This window comes from Eucyclogobius newberryi, unplaced genomic scaffold (genome assembly GCF_026437365.1).
Source record: "Eucyclogobius newberryi isolate DKJ021-1_F unplaced genomic scaffold, fEucNew1.0.hap1 SCAF_12, whole genome shotgun sequence".
NCBI lineage: Eukaryota > Metazoa > Chordata > Actinopteri > Gobiiformes > Gobiidae > Eucyclogobius > Eucyclogobius newberryi.
In genome coordinates this window covers 18,429,960-18,450,376 of record NW_027315746.1, presented here as the reverse complement: position 1 = coordinate 18,450,376, position 20,417 = coordinate 18,429,960, and the positions used below count along the sequence as shown (strand labels likewise).

The 20,417-nt window shown below is 40.2% G+C and overlaps 2 protein-coding genes across 3 annotated transcripts in view; one reads left to right on the top strand and one right to left on the bottom strand.

Annotated features, from left to right (window-relative positions):
- The window catches only part of LOC140356312 (low-density lipoprotein receptor-related protein 8-like), a 61,543-nt gene extending 52,007 nt beyond the window's left edge, over positions 1–9,536 (top strand). Inside the window, exons 11-18 of the mRNA XM_072441176.1 lie at positions 750–977; positions 1,911–2,029; positions 2,352–2,491; positions 3,976–4,117; positions 4,556–4,708; positions 5,440–5,721; positions 6,370–6,438; positions 7,025–9,536. Coding sequence (XP_072297277.1) covers positions 750–977; positions 1,911–2,029; positions 2,352–2,491; positions 3,976–4,117; positions 4,556–4,708; positions 5,440–5,721; positions 6,370–6,438; positions 7,025–7,365 — 1,474 coding nt within the window. The 3' untranslated portion in view covers positions 7,366–9,536. The remainder of the gene's footprint in view (positions 1–749; positions 978–1,910; positions 2,030–2,351; positions 2,492–3,975; positions 4,118–4,555; positions 4,709–5,439; positions 5,722–6,369; positions 6,439–7,024) is intronic.
- A 957-nt stretch (positions 9,537–10,493) lies between these two features.
- LOC140356293 (KN motif and ankyrin repeat domain-containing protein 4-like) lies at positions 10,494–20,386 on the bottom strand. Of its 2 annotated transcripts, XM_072441144.1 has the most exons (10): positions 20,259–20,386; positions 19,909–20,188; positions 15,580–16,006; positions 13,687–15,103; positions 12,629–12,880; positions 12,438–12,519; positions 12,073–12,292; positions 11,849–11,991; positions 11,525–11,725; positions 10,494–10,976 (listed from the first exon to the last, which is right to left on the bottom strand). In XM_072441144.1, exons 3-10 carry the CDS (start codon positions 15,608–15,610, stop codon positions 10,884–10,886), a joined length of 2,439 nt encoding a protein of 812 aa, XP_072297245.1. In that variant the 5' UTR covers positions 15,611–16,006; positions 19,909–20,188; positions 20,259–20,386; the 3' UTR covers positions 10,494–10,883. The 2 variants fall into 2 exon arrangements, with proteins under 2 accessions (XP_072297245.1, XP_072297246.1); XM_072441145.1 differs by lacking the exon at positions 20,259–20,386 and having other exon boundaries at positions 15,580–15,629; positions 19,909–20,194.
- Between the last annotated feature and the right edge of the window lie 31 nt (positions 20,387–20,417).

Sequence of the window (20,417 nt, the reverse complement as noted above, 5' to 3'; positions counted from 1 at the left end):
TATTCACCCTGAGAATTTACTGTATCATTTTACAATTGGTTATTTATGTGCATTTAAATGCTCCCTATAGCAAAGGCAAGCTGAGAAGACCACACACTGATCTTACAATGAGACAGTAAAACTAGGACTCTTTATCATAGTCTCTCTCACACCAATTTATTCTACGCAAATGTATTTATTATGACATCATTGTGGACAAATCAATTCTTTATTGTATACTATAATCAGCTTTATTGATGTTATACTAGTGGCTTGCTGGTTTTTTGATATTTAATATTTGATGTAAAATTCTAGTCTAATTCTTATAGGCATAACTTTCCTTAAGGGTAGAATTAAAAAGGATTAAACTTAAATTTAATTTCCTTCTCCCTTTTAAACAAACTGAAATGTGTGGTCTGTATTCCTTAATTATTGTCCATGTCCATTATGATTGACTATATCGTTTAAAAGGTTTTACATGTTTGAATTAAAGTTCCCATCATATATTCATCCAGTTTACTTTATTTCAATTGAACCCAAGCTTTACTTAGTCCGTATCTAAATCAAACACTGTTCAAATTAGTGTTATAGCCTCGGTTAAGCTTTCATTTCAGTAGGACATAAAATTATTCTCACCTTATTCACATACTGCACGCATAATACGCTGCAGTGTTTGTATTGTATCTGTCATCTGGAAAGTACACATCCCCCTCCCACTGTCCTCCGTGATAATAGCATTTTATTTTCTTTTTCTGCTCCTCTTCCTGCAGCGCCTTCATCCACGAGGCCAGTGACCCGTCCCAGCAGGTGCCTCTGGTGGACTCTCTGCTGCAGACCCCCGTGGGCCTGGCTTTGGACTGGCTCCAACACAATCTGTACTGGACAGACTCCGGGGACAAGTCCATCTCTGTGGCCTCAGTGGACGGCACCAAAAGACGAGTCCTGATCAACAGCGACCTGAGCGAGCCGCGAGCAATAGCTGTCGACCCACACCACGGGTACGAAGTGACACCTTCTTTAAGGCAGTTGGATCAATATTAGTTTGGATGTGACATGTGGGGAGAAAAAACCTCTTACCCTCTGGTCAGTGAGCAACATGCTCTCAGATCTTTCTTTTGTTTAGATTTTGTCTTTTTTGAGGGAAAATCACTTGGGCCATGTAGCTATTCAAACTGTTTCTTAATGACAACGAGCAAAGGGAATAATTAAAACAAGCTGGATATAAATGGAAGAAAAAGGATAAATAAGTCTCTAGAAAGGTACAATATACAGACATAGTATATTAAGTAAAATTGGAGGTGGGCAATACAGTACATTGATAATATTGTGAATGTTGTTATGAAGATATTAACAATTTTATATCAAGTATATTGTTTATGAGAAAAAACAATACAAAAACTTCTAATTAAAACTGTAAATACAAATAAAAAATGTCCGATAAGGGTATATGGAGATATTTCTGCACTTTTGTCATTCATTTTACAGACATTTCACATTTGTTTGATAATTAAACCTCAACTTATATGTTTAAATATACGTTTTAAAACATTTTTGTTGGATTGGTCTGAAGATTGTTTTCGAGATATATCGAGATATGCTTTTTGTCTATAATGCCCACCCCTAAATGTATATTTTTTGTATTATATTGTAGTCTGTAGTTTCTTTTTCGGTTTGTGCCATATTAGCATGTGGTCTTTCTGTGATGTACATTCAATGGTATGAACTCATCATAAAGGATGGTGAGCTGGTGGTGCTGAATGGACAGCTCCATTTGGCCTTGAAGTGGAATTCTGCTCCATTCGTCATTGTATACTTTGAGTGTTCAAGCTATTTTCTTGAACACTATATCTTGCGACACTAAATGTGGACAGAAAACGTATAAGTGAAGTAAAAATAACACTCTATAAACTGTTTTTTAACTTCTGTTTCAGCTTTATGTACTGGTCTGACTGGGGCACTCAAGCGAAGATTGAGAAAGCCGGGATGAATGGTGTGGACCGACAGGTGCTGGTGGCTGATAACATTGAATGGCCCAATGGTATCACATTAGGTAAGAAGTTTGACTAAGGACACTGCTCCAGAAAAATGTACAAATCTTACTTTAAGTAGAATGTTAGTTTATTAAAGTAAACAAAGACTTTTCAATCGATCACAGAATTTGGCGATTCGATTTTGAACAGTTTGAAAGCTGACAGGTGGACACAATTGGGAGCTGAGGTGAATTTAATAGTGAGAAACTGACATTTTAAAAGGCGATCAATATCACCTAAAGGGATTTGCTGGTCAGAGTGTAGGAGTGCTTACCTCAAAGACAATCAATTTCTGCTGGGCTTAGGGACGCGAGTGTTTATGCATGTGTGTATTTTCCTCAGATGTGGCCAACAGGCGCTTGTACTGGGTGGACTCAAAGCTGCACCACATCTCCAGTGTGGACCTGAACGGAGCACACCGCAGGACGCACCTGTCGTCTGCGGAGAGACTGGGACACCCCTACGCCCTGGCTGTTTTTGAGGTTTGTCGTTTGTCATGCAGATGTCTCGATTTGACTCGATATATGAGAGGGAGCAAATATTGTGTCTACAAGTAATATCATAATAATAATTTACTTCTATTATTATTATTATTATGTTATTATTATTATTATTATTATTATTATTATAGTGTTTTGTAAAACTTGCGGTTTGGTGACAGAAAGGGGCTGTGTTTTGTTGTTTTTAAAGAGAAATCCATAAGTATAGCTTATAAGGAGAGCGCAAAGAAAATATGACTTCAATGTTTGTCAGATGCAGCATGATTGCAAAAAAATGGTCTATTGATTTTACCATAAATTAAATAAATAAAGCAGTCTAACGCTTCACAAATGTGAAATGTCTGGGGTTGGTCTTAAATGTTTGTTGACTTAACCTTCATGACTCATAGCTCGCGCACAGGGAAGCCTCGCTCTCTCAGGAGGAAACGCCAAACTAGACCTTTTAATCTGTTATAGAGAGGTTGCCCGTGTTCTTTGAGATGCTTTCTCAGTAAACCTTTGACTTCTGCAACATGTCAAAGTCTTCCCAGCGTTCTGTAAACTTTTGGCAGAGAAGATATTTACCTGGAAGTCTTCTTTTGTTTTTTTGTTTTTATGTTGTTTTCACATATCTTCCCTATTTATCTTACTCTGGTTGAAATCTGATAGACCCTCCTCCTACATAATACATACAGGCATCGATCTGTGTGCTGGCTCAGTGTCGCTACATAGTGGTACAAGGTGACCTTCGTGTTGAGCATGTTAGCCTCCCTGCTCTACATGCACCAGGATAATCTTATTGAGTTCAGATTGGCGTATTCTGACAGACATGGTCTTCCCTGTCCCACTCTGTAGACTTGACACAGATAAACAGTGTTTTGAGGCATGTTGTCTTGACACTTAGTCACAATATATCTGTTGTTTTTCAAAGCTGCAGTAAAAAAAAATGTCAGCCTCCAAATGTTATTGTTTTCATGAATAAATGTATGAGTGAATAATAATTCAGTGTGCCACAAAAGTCCATCACATCTCCGTGCTGGTGAGTGAAAAGTAAATGTCTGTATTTTTCAACTATTTATGTGGCATAAAGCACATTATTATGACCACTAACAGGTTAGGTGTATATCAACACTAAATATGGCTTTATCTTTTATAAGATGAAGCTCATATGTGGTCTGCCCGAAATACCCTGTCTTTATCACAAGTGGACCAAGGAAGGAATTATGTTGAGCCCAAAACAAGGTGATGCAAGTGGCTTCTGGCTGACCTGTGTGATCTTACCCAATGAATGACAGATACTACTGCGCAAATTCAAAAAATAAAAAAGTTAAGGCCAATTCTGATATTAAAAAGTCACTATCAACCCACAAGTTTGATACAAGTCTGCATTATAGACCAACCACCATGACTCGAACCACTGGATACATTTGGATGTTTTAGGTTGGAGAAGATGCCAACTGTCCTGTTTTTCTTCCTTTGCCTCTCAGGATCGAGTTTACTGGACTGACCGAGACAGTGCAGCAGTCTTCATGGCCAACAGGCTCACGGGGCAGGACATCCACACACTGGCTGAAAACCTCAACGAGCCTCATGACATTGCGGTCTTCCATCACCTCCGACAGCCTCCAGGCATGATGGTTTTATTGTCGTTTTATCAAAGACTTCAATGTGTCGCTGAAACACTTTCAAAAGTCAAATCTCTATGAGCAAGTTTCCTCTGCGGATAGAGTGGAGCAGAGGCTATGAATAAATGATGACAAGGCCTGCGAAAGTAGTTAAAGCATCAAAGCTCCATCAGAAGTTGCCCCAATCAAACCACTTTAAATATTTTTATTCAATTTTAATCCCCTTACTTTTTGTTGTTAATGTCTTAGAGTTCATACTGCCAGTCTTTGTAAACTGTAATATATTTAAATGTATGTCATCGAGATGTTTTGAGGTAAGTTGAGGTTTTATTTTCTTGATGGAAGTCATGGAATCTCCTCAAATCTCCTTAAATCTCCTTAAATCTCCTTTTGCACTGTTTATCTCAATAGCAAATTCATCTCCATATTTGATTTGCTACAGGCCCAGACAGTTGTAATCTTGGCAGTGTGGCAAACGGAGGCTGTGAGTACCTGTGTCTGAAGGCTCCTCAGATCACAGAGCACTCGCCCAAATACACCTGCGCCTGCCCCGACGGACAAGACCTGGGCCCGGACATGAGAGGCTGCGTGCCAGGTGATCCCACACTGTAGTTCTGAGTTCTGAGTTCTGTTAAACGCTTAAGTCAAGCATGAACACGTGTTACACACATTATCTCCTTTGAAGGTGACAAGCTAGAAAGATGTGCAGAAAGCAAAGGTAAAACTCTGCAGGCTGCACTTGTACTCTCTTTGTGGTCAGCACCTGGTCTCTGTCCAATTGAATGATTGACTTTGTAGAAATAGGTAAATTAAGCCCAATACTACATGGTGTATTTCAGTAACATATGCAAATCTCTTTTTCAGACAATATAACCTCTTAACAATAATAATCAATTATAACAATAATAGTTGTGGATAAACTGTTATGAATGTCAATCTACTGCTACCTTTAGTGTTTTTAATAAGAAATATTGCTATGGGGATTTTGGGGGAACTAATCATCATTTTCTTCATTTTGTTCTGGTGTGGAGCTTAATGTTCTAACTGTCACAATTTTCTTGCAAATGTTTATTTTAGAAAAAATATTCTTTCACAATTAGGGTAAGGTTTGGGTGGATTCGTGAGTTCATTTGGTCAAATTTAGGAATTTGGTACGCTAGTCCTATACTGCACAGAAATGTAAATCTACTCAAATGTTCATTCCTTACATAGGGGCGCCAAAGATTCACTTTACTCCCAGAAACTCAGAAAACTCATTGCTTCTTTACCAATTGCCAACCATTAATTAGAGAAAACAACTAATATACTGTATTCTTGTCTGATCAGGCGCGCCCAGAAAGGAAACCCCAACGCCCTTCATTGAACCCACTCCTGGCACCAGCACAGCTCTGGGGGAAGATTTGACCACTCCTTCTGGTGAATACTCACAAGCTGACAAGGCCTCCCACCTCACCACATCGCCCTCTTCCTCTCTGGAGTCCCCCACGTCCCTCCTATCACTGAAGCCTGTCTCGTCAGTGGATTCTAAAGTGCTTGGCTCGCACTCCACTGCCACAGCCATGATCATGCCCACCACCACAGCAGGAGACAGCAGCGTGTCTCAACATTGTAAGTTCACATAATTTTATAAAACGGCTATTTTAAACAGTTTCTACATTGTTTATGGAAATAAAACTACTCTCTCAATTTGTATGCCTATTACACTGAGAGGCTATTTATCAGCTTCATTGGATAAGAACTCTACAGAGCACTCGGAACCATTATCTGTTAATAGGAACCCTTCACAGTTGATCATAAAGTAGCACTTTTACTCAGCCTTCAACAGTCCAATTGTTTTTCTGCAGATAATGGAAAAAGTAAAAGTGTCTATTTTCCGCATGCGGCTGTGATGCTTTTGTCATGTTTGTGTGATCATGTTGGAAATAATGAATTATTGGCATAAAGGAACATGCTTTTAAAACACGAGATGTGGGTGACACTGGAGTCTAATGAGGCATATGAAAGAGGTGGTGAATGTCAAGCCTCTACCAAGGTCACAGCCCGCGGTAATGCACCAAACACCAGAGGCTCATCAGAGGGATCCTAATCCACCATTTTTGTTCACTTCTCCTTTCAGACACAAATCCATTATCAGCCACTCTTGTTTATTAATTTTATCTTTCATGAAATGCCATGCAACACTTTTCTCATTTCTCAGTCAGTTCTCTTAGTGCCACTGGTCCCTCATGCTAATGCTGAGCCCCTCTCTCTCGACAGCTGGAAGTGAGCATTTCCTTATGGGCGAGAACTTGACAGTAGCGGTCCTGGGAGTGGTCATCCCCATCGGTAAGTGTGCTCTTTGTGAATGTGTGTCCAAAGTAAAAGCCTGCAGCGCTGCATTAAGCCTGCTGCTGCCTATGGCCCCAGTGTTTGTGTCACTCTGACCCCATGCAGCTCATCAAAGGAGTCTGGCTCCCAGCTCTTGATGTCTTTGACATCACTTTATTATTCACCCACACTGTGCTGCTTTGTTGGGTCCTGATGGCGCCCTAGGGCTGACTGATCAGTAGAGCTATTTTTATCAAAGTGAAACCTAAATGTCACGTTACACACAATCACATCAATCACTGGTCTCCAATTTAGTAGACTTTAGCCATTTTATCATGTAGGCTTTGTCTAACTTATCCACTCACTTATTTTCACACTGAAGAATGCTACCTGTAGTGAACACATTTGGGACCCACACACGTGCACTGAACCGTTTCTCTGTCCCATGACCCCTTGCCTCCTATCTGCCCCGCCCTTCTCCTTCAGGCCCCTCCCCTTCCCCTCTGCATGCTTGTACATATCACTGTGTCATCTCATGGACTGTTTGCCTTGTTAACGCTGCCCCTTCATGTTGTCCCCGCCTCTCTGTGCTAAACACATGCAGTTCCTATCGTCGCCACAGTGGTGTTTGGGCTGGTCTGCGCCGGAGTCTACATGGTCTGGAGGAACTATCGCCGTAACTCCACCAAGAGCATGAACTTTGACAACCCCGTGTATCGTAAGACCACTGGAGAAGGGGAAGAGGACGAGATCCACATTGGTCGGACTGATGCCATGACTCACCACGCGCACCACCACCCTTACCCGCAGGGCGTCAGCATGGGGGTGGTGGGAGCAGGAGGAGGTACCTGCCCTCAGTTCATTGCACTGCCTTTAGGGGGCAGTATGCCTGACCCAGGAACTCACTGGTACACGGAGCAGCCCATGCTAACCACTGCAAAGTGAACACAGGCCACTCAGAGGAAGATGTCCGCTCAGGCACACACACACTTGCTGGACTCAGCAGTGACTTGAAGAATGCCAAGGGTTCAACACATGCAGCCATTTAGAGCCATGCCAGATGCAAATTTCCACAAAAACAGCAGTGCAATTTTTGAATTACTTTCTATGATAGATATGAATTATTCACCTTTTGATCTATGATTTGAGCCACTCATAACAGAGAGGTTTGGCGTTATAATGTTTTTTATTTGAAAACCATTCAAAGAGTCTGCTCTCATTGCTCTGTGTGAAAACTCAGTGGTGTGGTTGTGTGGTGATGTGAAGTGTAGGCTGTGTTTGTGACATAAAAGTGTCTTTCATTGTTGTTTGTGTGGGTTAGTTTTAAACCTATTGGGCCACTGTGATGTGGAGGAGAATTAGACTCTTCAGGAGGCAGTGTTTGCATTGATCGGACAATCTGTTAGAACCTACTTTCCATCATAGTCTTTGGGAATTGCCATCACTTTTTAGTATTAACTTTGATTTCACCATGAATAGTTTTCTTTTCCTTTCAGAGTAAAACTACATCTTCTTTATTTAAAAGGAAACTGGTGACAAAACCTAAACGAATGAATGGCGCTTTGAAAGAAACATTCTATTGAATGAACATCGCTAAGTATTTAGATAGTGAGTGCTTTAGAATAAGCAATACCTGTGTCATTTGCTTGCACTGTTTTTTGATCACTTGTCTTTCACTGTGACAAACTACACCTGGGTGCGGAGATGACAGGAGCACACTCTCTCCAGATGACAGAGACAGTGTGCACTTGGCCTCTGAAAACACTTGCAGCATGCATAATGGCTCACCGCTGACAGCACAGCCATTCATTGTCCTGTACTTCATAACAGGAGGCGGCCCTGCCCTGCTTCTCTCCCTACAGAGTGTGGAAGTGCTCCTCTAGTCACAGGCATTGACTATGTGCACCGCCTTTCAGAAGAATCAAGTGTAGAAATTCCAATTTAAAATGTGTGAATGAAATGAGTAGGACTGCTCAATATTTCTCAAATGTGTTATTGTGTTTTGCGTGTTATTGGTTGACAACAATGTTTGCATTAGGAACACATTGCAATATTGTTAATTGTTATTGATTAACTTAGTATGTGGTCTTCACGTGTCTATGTGACTGCCTGTTCAAAATGAAGGATGGGCTCTATGTCAGTATATTTAAGCTTTATTTGGTGGAGAGAAAATGCTCAGGAAAAACAAATGACAGACAAATAGGGCAGTAGTACTTTGACTAATGACAAAACCATTTTTTATTTAATTAAATCCTAATGCAGTGAGTGTGGACCTGGTCTTGACCTTATTCAGACCCGGTTTAGTTGTGGTTTATATGCATATTCAATGAAAGAGGAGAGAGACACGCACATCCGTCCTAAAGTTATGTGGATCATTCGAGCTGTTATATGCATATTCACAATTCAGTCTCAGTGCTGAATACAAAATTACAACTTTTTATCGTACCACTTTGCCAAAATTACCCAATTGTCTTGTCCCAATTTTTTTATAAATACATTTTTTTAAGTCTGACCTTTGTTGTGATTCTGCATGAGTGTTACTGTCCATCCATATCATATCTGAACTGTTCGAATGCTCTTTGTTGCACAACCCTCTGAGAATGCCTTCTGTGCTGTTGCATGGACTGCTGTATGAAGCTGTGAATGGAGACATGACTGAGTGAAAGAGTGAGATTTGAGGATGATTTTAAACCCATTGATTTGTAAATACATTTTCATATTTTTTTGATAATGTATTATACAGTTATGTAAAAGAAGTTGTACATAAGATTTTAGATAAAGTCTTGACGGAGTATTAATTTATTTGTATAAAAGAACACTGTAAAATCATGCTGGATTTTTTGAAAGTGGTTTGTGTAGGTTCTTGCTGTGAGTAATTTTTTATAAGGTTGGCCCATTTATTTATGTATTTTTGACCAAAATCTTCAGTGTTTATACATCAATGTTTGTTCTTTTGTGCCTTTGGTTTTCTTTTTTGTGTGTTATTTTTGTTCACAGTGAAAAGACTGAGACCCCTGTAAACTACGTCAAGACCAAAGTGGTTTCATTTTCTTATTTTTCTGTAATCATTACTTTGGATAACGCTATATATTGATATATAAAATATGACAAAAATCTTTCTGTGTGGATGATTCTTTCACCATTATTCATTTTAGAAACATTTGACATACATAGTGTAGAACAACAGTCAGTTCATTTTAATATCATTTATTTGGTTAATCTGTATCTGGACAGATATAAAAACAGAGACAATCTCCCGCATGCATATTAGTGTCACAAAAACAAAAGAGCATATTCCTTAATGTAATTTATTGTTCTTGCTGTTTAATGTCACACTAATTATGAAAATGTACTACCATTTATGATTTTATCTTAATGAATACAAATGCTCAAACAAATCTGCCACTACATCAATTTATTTTAGTGCCTGTGAAAGCCACTTCTTAACAAAGTAGCATTTCCTATTCATTCTTGTAAATCCATCACCAGAAAACAGCATCATCCATATTGAATCAAACCATCTGGTGCTATTTTAATACAAATCCCGGGTCCTCTTTTTAAATACATTCAAATTCAGTCGTTTTTTAAAACATAAAAAATTGCCACAATGTTAAATGGAGGATGCTACTGACACATGGTGTACTAAATTCATCAAGTGTACAGTAGCTTGAGGAACATTCAATTATGTACAGAAGTTCTGGGAGTGGAATTGCTCTGTCCGTCTTGCCCGTCTCCTGTCTCAGTCCTCTGTATCTTATCTTCAAACATGATCTGGAGCTCTCCCTGGAAGATGAAGCTGTATCTTCTGTGTCCTTTGAGAATTGAGCAAACAAAGGCCACTCAGACACGTGCGCTCTTTCGCTTGACTGGGCCTTTACAACCACTGTACAATCTGGAGACAGGTGCATCTCACATCATCCTGCAGAACTGTTCACAAAGTCCTATTTTTAGATGAGTCAGTAACAGGGTCTGGTTGGTTAAAGGGCAGACTTTTGTAGCCGATTTAAACTGGATAATCAGCGCCGTCTAGTGGTTAGTTATGTGCATTTCAGTGTACCAGACAAAAAATCCAATCCAAAATCACAAGTCTTTATTGCTTGCAAAAATAGCACAATGCACATTTAATTTAATCTATAAACACGCATTTTGTAAAAGTGCAACACTGCAGTGAGCAATATACATATGTTTAAAACACATGATCAATGACCATCAAGCAACTTTATCCCCACATTTACAGAGTATACCAATAAATATGTTTTCCATTGCGTCTCCATTTTGTGCAAGATCTCAAACACAAATATAGGTTGGTAAAACTGCAAATGTACAGTAGTATATACAAAGAAGAATGTTTACAGAATAAGGACATCAGAAGAAAATTACAGCTTAAAGTTTCCTCGCTGACATTTTTTCAGGCCTGTGGATGAACGTACAACAGGAACAACACGTTGCATGTTCTCCCACACTTACAGCGCCCTGGCTTTAGCGTGGGCCTTCAGCAGAGCGGCTGTATCACTGTTGGACCCCTGCGTGGCAATGGACAGGGCAGTTCGACCATGCTGTAGAAGACAAGATAGCCATAAGCCAAGGCAATGGCCTGACACAATAAATCCTAATTAAAGTAATCACCAGTATGTCTAAATAATTCAATGTACTGCGACTACTGCTGTCCTGCATACAGATAAACTGAGATGAATGTGTTATGAATGGATTTAATTTGCTTTTAATTGGTGTCATTAACCTAAGTTGGAGCCAAGGTGAGTCGTGCTTCTTAACTGGTTCACTTAAGTAGGAGATATGTATGCCTCTTAGACTGGTAGATCTGTCACTGACAGAGGATAAGCTCATCTCAGTGTCTTCATTCATCTCAAAGACCTTATTCTTCAAACCCAATCCGACCACCCACACTCGCACAGCATCTAGTCCTATAATAAGTTCATATTTCATTCTGTTTAACAGACACTAACAAGATTAATGACAAATATAGATTGGCTCGTCACATTGGCTTAATCTAACAAACAGAGCTGACTCTATAATATTTGTGCTTTCTCTTTCCAGATTAGTCATAGAATCCTCTGATTATGGAGGTTTGACGTCACCCTCCCACCTTGTCTGCCAGGTGGAGGTCACACTGGCTGCGCTCCAACAGCAGTCTAGCGATGTGTGTGTGGCCCCTCTCGGAGGCGAACATCAGCGCAGTGGTTCCCTCTTTGTCTTGAATGTTGGCGTCCGCACCACTGCTCAGCAGCAGGCGCACCATCACCACTCGCCCGTGTCTCACTGCCAAGTGCAGAGCTGTTTGGCCTGTCTGCAGGAGGCCAATAAGAGATGTTAGGGATTTCTGCCAGCAATAAAGAACACATCACTCATATAGTAGACATTGGCCTAAATCTTCTGAGCTAAATGACCAGGTTAGTTCACAGTTAGTTACCTGGCTGGACTTTATGTTGGCACTGCTCAGTTCCATAAGTTTTCGAACCACCTCCATGCCACTGGGACCATCAGGGGTTGTTAGTGAGGCCAGCATCATGGCAGTGTATCCAGCATTGTTCTGGATGTTCACGTCGGCCACGCCTGTGTTGAATAATACAGTGTTGTATACACATTTTTCTATGCAGTCGAAACCACATACTTTACTATGCAGAGTAAACTGACCAGTGTCCAGAAGAACACTGACGATGCTGTAGTTGCAGTGGGAGACACTGTAATGTAACACAGTGTTTCCGTTGTCGTCTGCCAGGTTGATCAGGAAGGCCATAAGTGACGGTGCATTTGTCTTTGTTTCTCTCACATGAGCTGCCACAGAGCTGGATTTAGACGTTTCCTCTGCTGCTGTACCAAACCAGCTCTGGAAGAGGACGACCAAAGCTTTCCTCTGCAAGCAAACAAGAGAGCATAGAAGTTCTCAGTATAAAAAAAACTGTGACATAAAGGTGTCTTAATGAATATAATTACATTATTACTGTATTATTATTGCATACCAAAAGGTAAATGTTTGTATTATGCATGTAATCTCGTACCATGTCATCGTTGGGGTTATCCATATTGTTCATGTGATCTTTGAGAAACTGGCAAGCAGCAATAAATTCAGCTTTAACTTCACTGTAGGAAGAGGACAGTATTATGAAGGAAATATGCTCTATACTTATAACACAATACTCTTGAGGACTAAGGCCTGTTTCTCTCCACTCACAGGCTCTGATGGTCTCACCTGCTGGCAGCACAAGTGTCAGAGCCAGGCTCCTTCTCCATCTGCTCTCCTGGGGCCGTTCTCATCTTCATTGTTTTCTCTGGAGCCTCTGCAGACACTGTGTTTCCATCTGTTCCTCCCGATTTCACGTGTCTGTTTGGACTTGCGCCTATTTCCGCTGGCCCATCATGCACCTGGGCAGCCGCCATCTTCTCTCTGGGGCATTTACTCTGTTCCATGTTGTTCTGGTTTCCACTTGTGGTGGAGTGGTGCCTTTTGAAAGAAATGTAATACGCTTAGATTTAGTCAATGTGTATTTAAATGAGAGCGTTAGTTCAACTCTTGACCTTTACTGTCACAACGCATTAACATTCTGAATCACAATTCATTCATAATTCATAGCACGAATGGGTTTCAGACCTAATCTTAAATGTGTGATTTATTATGTGAGATGTGAGATGTGAGACAGGCTTCTACTCTGACAATGTTCAAATCTAAGCTAAAAACAGTTTTGTTTAGCTGCACATATGACTGAAAGGATTTTTTCTTTGCACTCTTCTCTTTTGTTTGTGATTTTATTAGTTTAGAAAATCAGTTGGATTGATAATTTTTAATTTAGTTAATTTTATTGTAGTTAATTTTTATCTTTGCACTCTTCTCTTTTGTTTGTGATTTTATTAGTTTAGAAAATCAGTTGGATTGATAATTTTTAATTTAGTTAATTTTATTGTAGTTAATTTTTATCTTTGCACTCTTCTCTTTTGTTTGTGATTTTATTAGTTTAGAAAATCAGTTGGATTGATAATTTTTAATTTAGTTAATTTTATTGTATTTCTGTAATTTCTTTGTGATTTGAATGCATTTTTCCTGCTGTGTGAAGCACTTTGAATTGCCTTGTGTATGAAATGTGCTCAACAAATAAACTTGCCTTGCCTTGCCTTATGTATAACAAATATGTAGAATATGTTTTTAATATAAGATTAACATATATTTTGTATTTGATAAAGATACAGTATGTGAAAACAAAAAAACAAAAAAAACAAAACAAGCTGACTTTTCAATTTGAAAATTCTACAAACCTTTGGTCCAGGCTTTTTAATTGTCCACATCTGTTTTTCTTCACGTCACATTGAGAGGCTTCTGAAACCACATGCTGCTCCTTTTGTGTGTTTTTCTCTTGATCGTAGGAGAATGAAAGTAGATCCACCAGGCCCACCATCTCCTGCTGCAGAGACCTCACTTTGGTGTCAATGTGTTGTGCTCCTTGTTCCTCACACAGACAATCCCACTGCTGATCCAAGCGATGTCTGATCTGCTTTATGTGACGGATTACTGCGTCTGTGTCCACCTGATCCTCTGCTGCCTCCTCACGCACCCCTTTAGCCGAGTCAAACTTCTGCCTTCTTGTTTCCAGACTCTTCACTACCGTCTCGTCTCCGTCCTGCTCCACCACCACTCGCTTCGCTTTCACCCAGACTCCAGGATTACAAATGAGCTCATCAATCTTGTCTTCTTTCCTCTTACTGTCACGTTGCTGTTCCTTTAGCATCTCAGCGACTCTTTTCAATTCCAGCCCGCTCTCGTGAAGTTTCTGCTCCAACGCTGCTACTTTGGCCTGGAGCGATGTCACTGTTAGTAGCTCGTCCAGATCTGTACTACTCCTCCACTCATGCGAAAGATTTGAGTCCAAGTTGTTGAGCCTGTCACTAATGTGGCCATCATGTCTGGGCCTTTTGACATCGATAGTATTGTAGTGGCATGATGTGTAAGATCCATTTAAAGATGGTGGTTGCATGTTTGAACTAAGGGCCAAGCGCAATCTCTCACGCTCTTCTTGGAGTTTGCGAATTTGAGATTGCAATTCTGGAATGACCCTCACTTCCATTTCAAGTTCTCCAACACGTTCTAACGCCTCGGAAAGACGCTTTATCAGTCCAGAGTTGGGATGGGAGTCCAATAAGTCTTCAAAAGATCTGTTTTTCTCCGTGAGACAATCCCTAGAACTCCTTAGGCTGCTTGCATCATCTGTGGATTCAGAGGTTTGTCTTAATAGAACAGTTAGGGGTAGACTGGAGGCCCGGAGGAGATGCGGCCTAATATGTTCACCTAAAGGCTGCTCGTCGAACTCCTTTATCCTAGCTTCCATTTCAGCCTGAGATTTGAAACCGGCCAATGAAAGGGGTGCCGTGTTGTCATGTGACCAGGAGGAGTAACCGTGATTGGAACCCGACTGGCGTGACCTCGGCCCGAGTGCCCCAGTGGACCCCCATGGGCTCGGACGGGAGCCGGAGGAGGAGAGGTGGAGGTGGCGGGGGAGAGTGCTGGCCCGGGGAACCTTACTCCGGCGCTGGATGGAGACGCGTTTGATTGTGTTGCCTTTCTCAATGTCGTCCACATATTTAAGAAAGTCTAAATCCAGCTGAAAGCCATACGGAGTCTCCACGGAGTACAGGGGCTTCCCTTTGTATCCATTGGTTTTATGAGCAAATCCATTTCCTGAAAGATGCAGACAAATGAATGTTTTACACTTTTACACTCAACGTTTATAGTTCCAGTTTGGAGTTGATCTATAGAAGCTTAGTTTATTACATTTTGAAACATATAAAACTTGCTTGAAATGATTTGCTTCTTGCTTTTTCTCACATGCAACTTTTTTTCTCCACATCCAAAATTACTTTGCCTTGTCTACTTGCTTTTTTTAAATTTATTTGTATCATTTGTCTAGAAAAGTGCAATATTGATATAATGTATTATTATCATTACTTAGTTTTTAAATTGTAGTTGTTGTTCATAGCATACAGCCAATATAATATTCCACAAACTACGTAACAAGTTCCAAGTAAAGCCACATTTCCCCTTCTTACATCACCCTATTTCCCTTAACCTTTCAGTGGTCATAATTTTACACTTTATCGGTGCACTCACATCACCAACTTTCCCAGATATGACTTGTTTGGATTCAGTTGACGTACCGTTTTGCCCTTCCATCATTGTGACTTGCATCAGACGCTACCTTCAGAATCTGTCAACACAAAGAAATCTCATGTCAACACAAACATGCACTCATGAATTAATAAACCTTGCTTTGGATATCTTTCCAAGTTTCTGCTGCTGCTCCATGACCTGACCATGAGCTGCGGGGTGTTTTATGGGATTTTATAACCACATGGAACCTCTTTATGACATTTTTACATTCCACTCAAATCTACCTCTTGCATCTCCCTCTTGCTCACTCCTTCCCTCAGTCTCACAAGGCAAAACATACTTTCCTCTCCCTGCGCAGTTCACCTTTGCCACAAACCTGTCTGTTTTTCTCACACTCTGGCTCCTTCATTTCTTCCATGCATTGGGCACTCATTATTCACCAGTGGTTCAGCTGACGTTCTTTTGATTACAGCCCTGAGAGAGGAGGATGAGAGTTGAAAATAACTCTGGACTTTTTCCTCTGCAGCCTTGGCCAGTGCAGGAAAACACACTCCTACAGACATAAATACAGCCTGACCATTGTTCTGAGTCACCATCTTCCTCCCCTCGGCATTTTAGCCGCTATATTTTGGTAAGTTTAATTGCACTCGTTTGTCTCTTTGTTGCTTGTTTTATGTTTTTTTATGCAATCAAATTGTTTCTCATACACACTTAGCTTAAACCAAAAGCCCTCAAAGAGCAAAGACCACAGCCAGACATGATATCACAATCTCCAATACAAAGTTTAGTCAAGACCAAGGATTAAAAACATTTATTTGGAATTAAAATAAGCCAACTCAATCGCTACACTAACCAGGCAACAAGAAAAGAAAATATAGATGTTTCATTACCAAACAACATGTTTCATAGAATCCAATCCACTTTATTCATATAGTATAATTCATAAACAGAACCAGTTTGATGCAAGAACAGATATTTAAAATTTTGTTATATTTAACTCTACTAGTCCTAAGCAACAAAACAACCAAGAACAACTGTATCAAAAAAGTAAAAATGTAAAACCATTAAATGAAATAAAAGACACAAGAATCACGATAAATATTCAATAGCCTTCTAGTATGCCAGGCATTTAGGACAGCATCCTTCTGGTGCCATCTCCTCTTGGCAAAACTAAACTTTGAGACACTTTAGTTCCCTCCGGTTTCCCCCAAGCTGTGGTTCACTGACACCATCATAAATCACTTTCCAATGCCCCCAAGTACTTGCACTTTCCCTTTGCCCCTCACCTCCGGGCGCTCCCCCCGTCCTGACCACCACCAGCCTCTGTGGCAGCTCTGTGTCCTGTGTGGAGCTCGGCCACAGCCCCAAACAATGTGAGCTATGCAGTAAACAGGCGCGCACCACCAAAACCTCTGCTGGGAATTCTGACCTCCACCAGTCACATAGTTATTCTGATAGCGAGCACTAAACTGCAACCATTTTAAAAATTACAGATAAACACCCTGACGTTCTCACATTATTTACTGAATGGGATTGCATGACCTCCAGGCCGCAGAGCTATTAAATGTACCTTTTTCAACCCTAATAACAGCTTGCAATATAGCGAAAACCAAACCAACAAACTGTAGATGTATGGACCAATTTTATTCACATTACCATTAAAAACAGGCATTTAAAGTTATATTATTCATTCATCCTCTACCGCTTGTTTCCATTAGGGACCGTGGGTGACTGGAGCCTTTCCAAGTGACCTTAGACCTTAGACACACTGGACCAGGGATCATTGGGTTAACACAGGCACAAAATGAGCTGAAGAGAACCCATACATTCTCTAAAGTAACTAAGCCCCATTTTGTATCAGCTCCTATGACAGGGTTCACAGGTTTTTTTAAGCAGAGAAAATCATGTCACTTAATTGCAGTGCTTGAGATTTACTAATTGTGACCATTTAAACAGCAATTTTGATTTTATTCAAATTAATCCAAGCACCATTATTATTCTGTTTACTGTAGAGACAAAACACCCATATAAACCTGGTACACGCTTCCTCAGAGAGGAATCAGATTGTGCCCAGTGCACCTGCTCACATCTCACTAAATATCACTGTGTCTGGCCTATCATCAAGTCTCAGTGCAAACACACACTGTTGCCATAGAAGGGAGCACAAAACTTTGCCAATGTTACAGTGCCTATGATAGATGTCTGTCTGCTCTGTACCACCAAATTAAATTACAACACAAACCACTCCCGGAGACTTAATCTAATTATTACCTGCTGAGAGACAAACAGGAAGATTGTAGGTCTAACATGCACAACGTAAGAGCAACATTTAGAGCAAAACAAAAAGCTGCATCTTTAATTCAACAATAAAAAAGAAAAGACGGTCTTATAGTTTTAGATGCATTCAATTCAGTGGGTGGTGTCATAATCTGACAAAAAAATAAATATGCAAATAAAAGCATGATATTTCATTTCACCATTGATTACTTCATATATTCACTTCTGACCTGAGCAATTCACAGTTCATCAATCACAAGTCAGTGCATATGATCAAAGACTGTTAAAAGTATGTGCACATTACAGTAGGGATGCTGATTATGGCTCATAATTGTCAAAATGAACATGTAGGGAAAGTATAGACCTAATATAGTTCATATTCTGTGACACATTTGTTTTAATCACCTTTGCAGATGAAAAAAGTGGCTCTGATTTGAAGAACAGAACACCATCATCATCATTCTGAACAGGCAGTAATTAATTGTATTTTCGATTACAACATTTTGTAATTAAAGACAGAAATAATTTAAAGCATGATTAGCATTTAAATGTGATAAACTTCACCGCCTTACAAGACAGTGTCCTCTTTGGGCCAGTTCCAAGTCAAATTAAAGTAAAGTAGTGGATTAAGCGTACAAATCCCCAGGCTAAGTGTGTGTGAAACTATTCCATTTTGTACATATTTTAGCACAGGTCGAAACCGTCCACACTTAGTAGTCTGTAGGCTCGCCTCACAGGAAACCCAAAGAAATGAAACGTCAAATATTTCCGTTGCCCCAAACCAGGCCCCAACTAAAGAACTCTGCTCTGTCAAGACGTCCTTCCCAAAACATAGAGTCAAATTCAACTCATTTCAGAATAAAGTCATGTGGACTTGTGTTTAGTTCTCTCACCGCAGCTGTTCAAAAGCTCTGTGTAAATGCGACTCCTCACAGATCCCTTTCTTTGCATCAGCCTAAACCCATAATCACATCTCTGTCCACAGCATTCTTCTTCCAAGTCACAAATGAAATGTTAAGTCAAGACACACTATGGTGACATTTTAGGACAAAAAATACCTGACAAAAAATCCTTACAGATAATAAACTGACAAAAAACTGTTACTAATCTATTACTTTGACTTATCACAACTACCATATACCGGTATATATATATATATATATATATATATATATATATATATATATATATATATATATATATATATATATATATATATACACACCGGTATATATATACACACACTGTAAATCGTGGTATTAACTCTGTAACTTGTGGTTGTCTCATTATGTTGTGTGTTCACAAGTTCACAAGAGGAGAAAATACTTTGCCAGATGCCAGTCTGAACACATTGCACTATATTGTGCCCACACAGTCGCGGGCACCACCCCGTTCTTTCTATTTTGTAAACCACAAATATACTTTATGGACACATTATTCACTTATTCTAAAATAGACAGTGATGAAGCTTTTCAACATATTTAAAACGTTCTAGAGATGCATGTCTACAGTAAACCTGAACATTATTGCCATCTTCATAAAGTCTATTCATGGAAAATATAACTCTTTCCTCTCCTGGCTGTACAGACTGTGTTTTTTCCATTCAAACAAACTGAAACTTTACATTCGTCTGCTCCTCCTTAATCTCCTGCATGGCTGTAGACGTCTATATATTTATATTAAGTCTTTCTGGAGAATTCCTCATCCAAAACTAACACGGGCCGGACTTTTGATCGTGCCAGATGAGCTTCATTGTACGGCATGTGGATCAAACAGCTGCCAAGGACTTCATGCCCCAGTAGGAAGGCATGGCATGTTAACACACAGCAGGGTTGAAATAGAAAGAGCACAGTTTCTCTGTTAAGTATTGCAATAAATATACGGGTTAACATTTAATCAATAAAAGCTATCATCTAGATTACTATTCAGCATATGTTAAGTGGTTTGCCCCCTGTTTCATTTAACATGTTAGCAGTCGTTTGCCTCTCTGACCCGGAATTTTGCCCTGGATCGAAAACAGTCAAGGTTACCATTTTCGAGCATCACTGCCTTGAATAAGAGTTCAACAGATGAGAGATGAAGATAAGTTACTTGCTTACCTCGGGGCATAGTATGTGCTGTGTTTTGCTGTTGTCAGTCCAGTCGGGCTTGTCTGCTGGTCTCCTGTGGTCCTTTGGTAAATGCCAGAGTGTTGCCTTGCCATAACAGAAGCTCATGTGTGTGAAGGGGAGTCCAGACCTAGGAGGGGCTTGGGAACACGCCGTCTGTCCAAGAAGACTGACAGGGAGGAGGAGGGTAGATGTTGTGGTCAGCCCCGCTCACAGCCCCCGCATATTGACCAATCGGAAGTCAGAGGTGGAGGATGAGAACGAAGTAGCTCTTTCGGGACACACAGCGACAAAATAATGTGGTATGGGGCAAGAGTTAACAGCGTGCGGAGTGAACTTACGGTTTCAGATGACTCAGACCGCCCCTGTTCAGTATGTGTAACACTATCCCATGTTATGTGCAGTGCGGCCCATATAATGAGGCAAAGAGGGGGCAGAGCACAGGGCTGGGTGTCCATAAGGGTTCATTCTCTCACTGTCACCAACATCTTTTTCTGTGA

Coding starts and splice junctions, on each gene's coding strand:
- LOC140356293 (XM_072441144.1), bottom strand. CDS start 15,610: ATGCAAGTCACAATGATGGAAGGGCAAAACG. Junction 12,520..12,628: donor GACACTTGTGCTGCCAGCAG/GTGAGACCATCA, acceptor CTCTTCCTACAG/TGAAGTTAAAGCTGAATTTA. Junction 11,992..12,072: donor CAGTGTTCTTCTGGACACTG/GTCAGTTTACTC, acceptor TATTCAACACAG/GCGTGGCCGACGTGAACATC.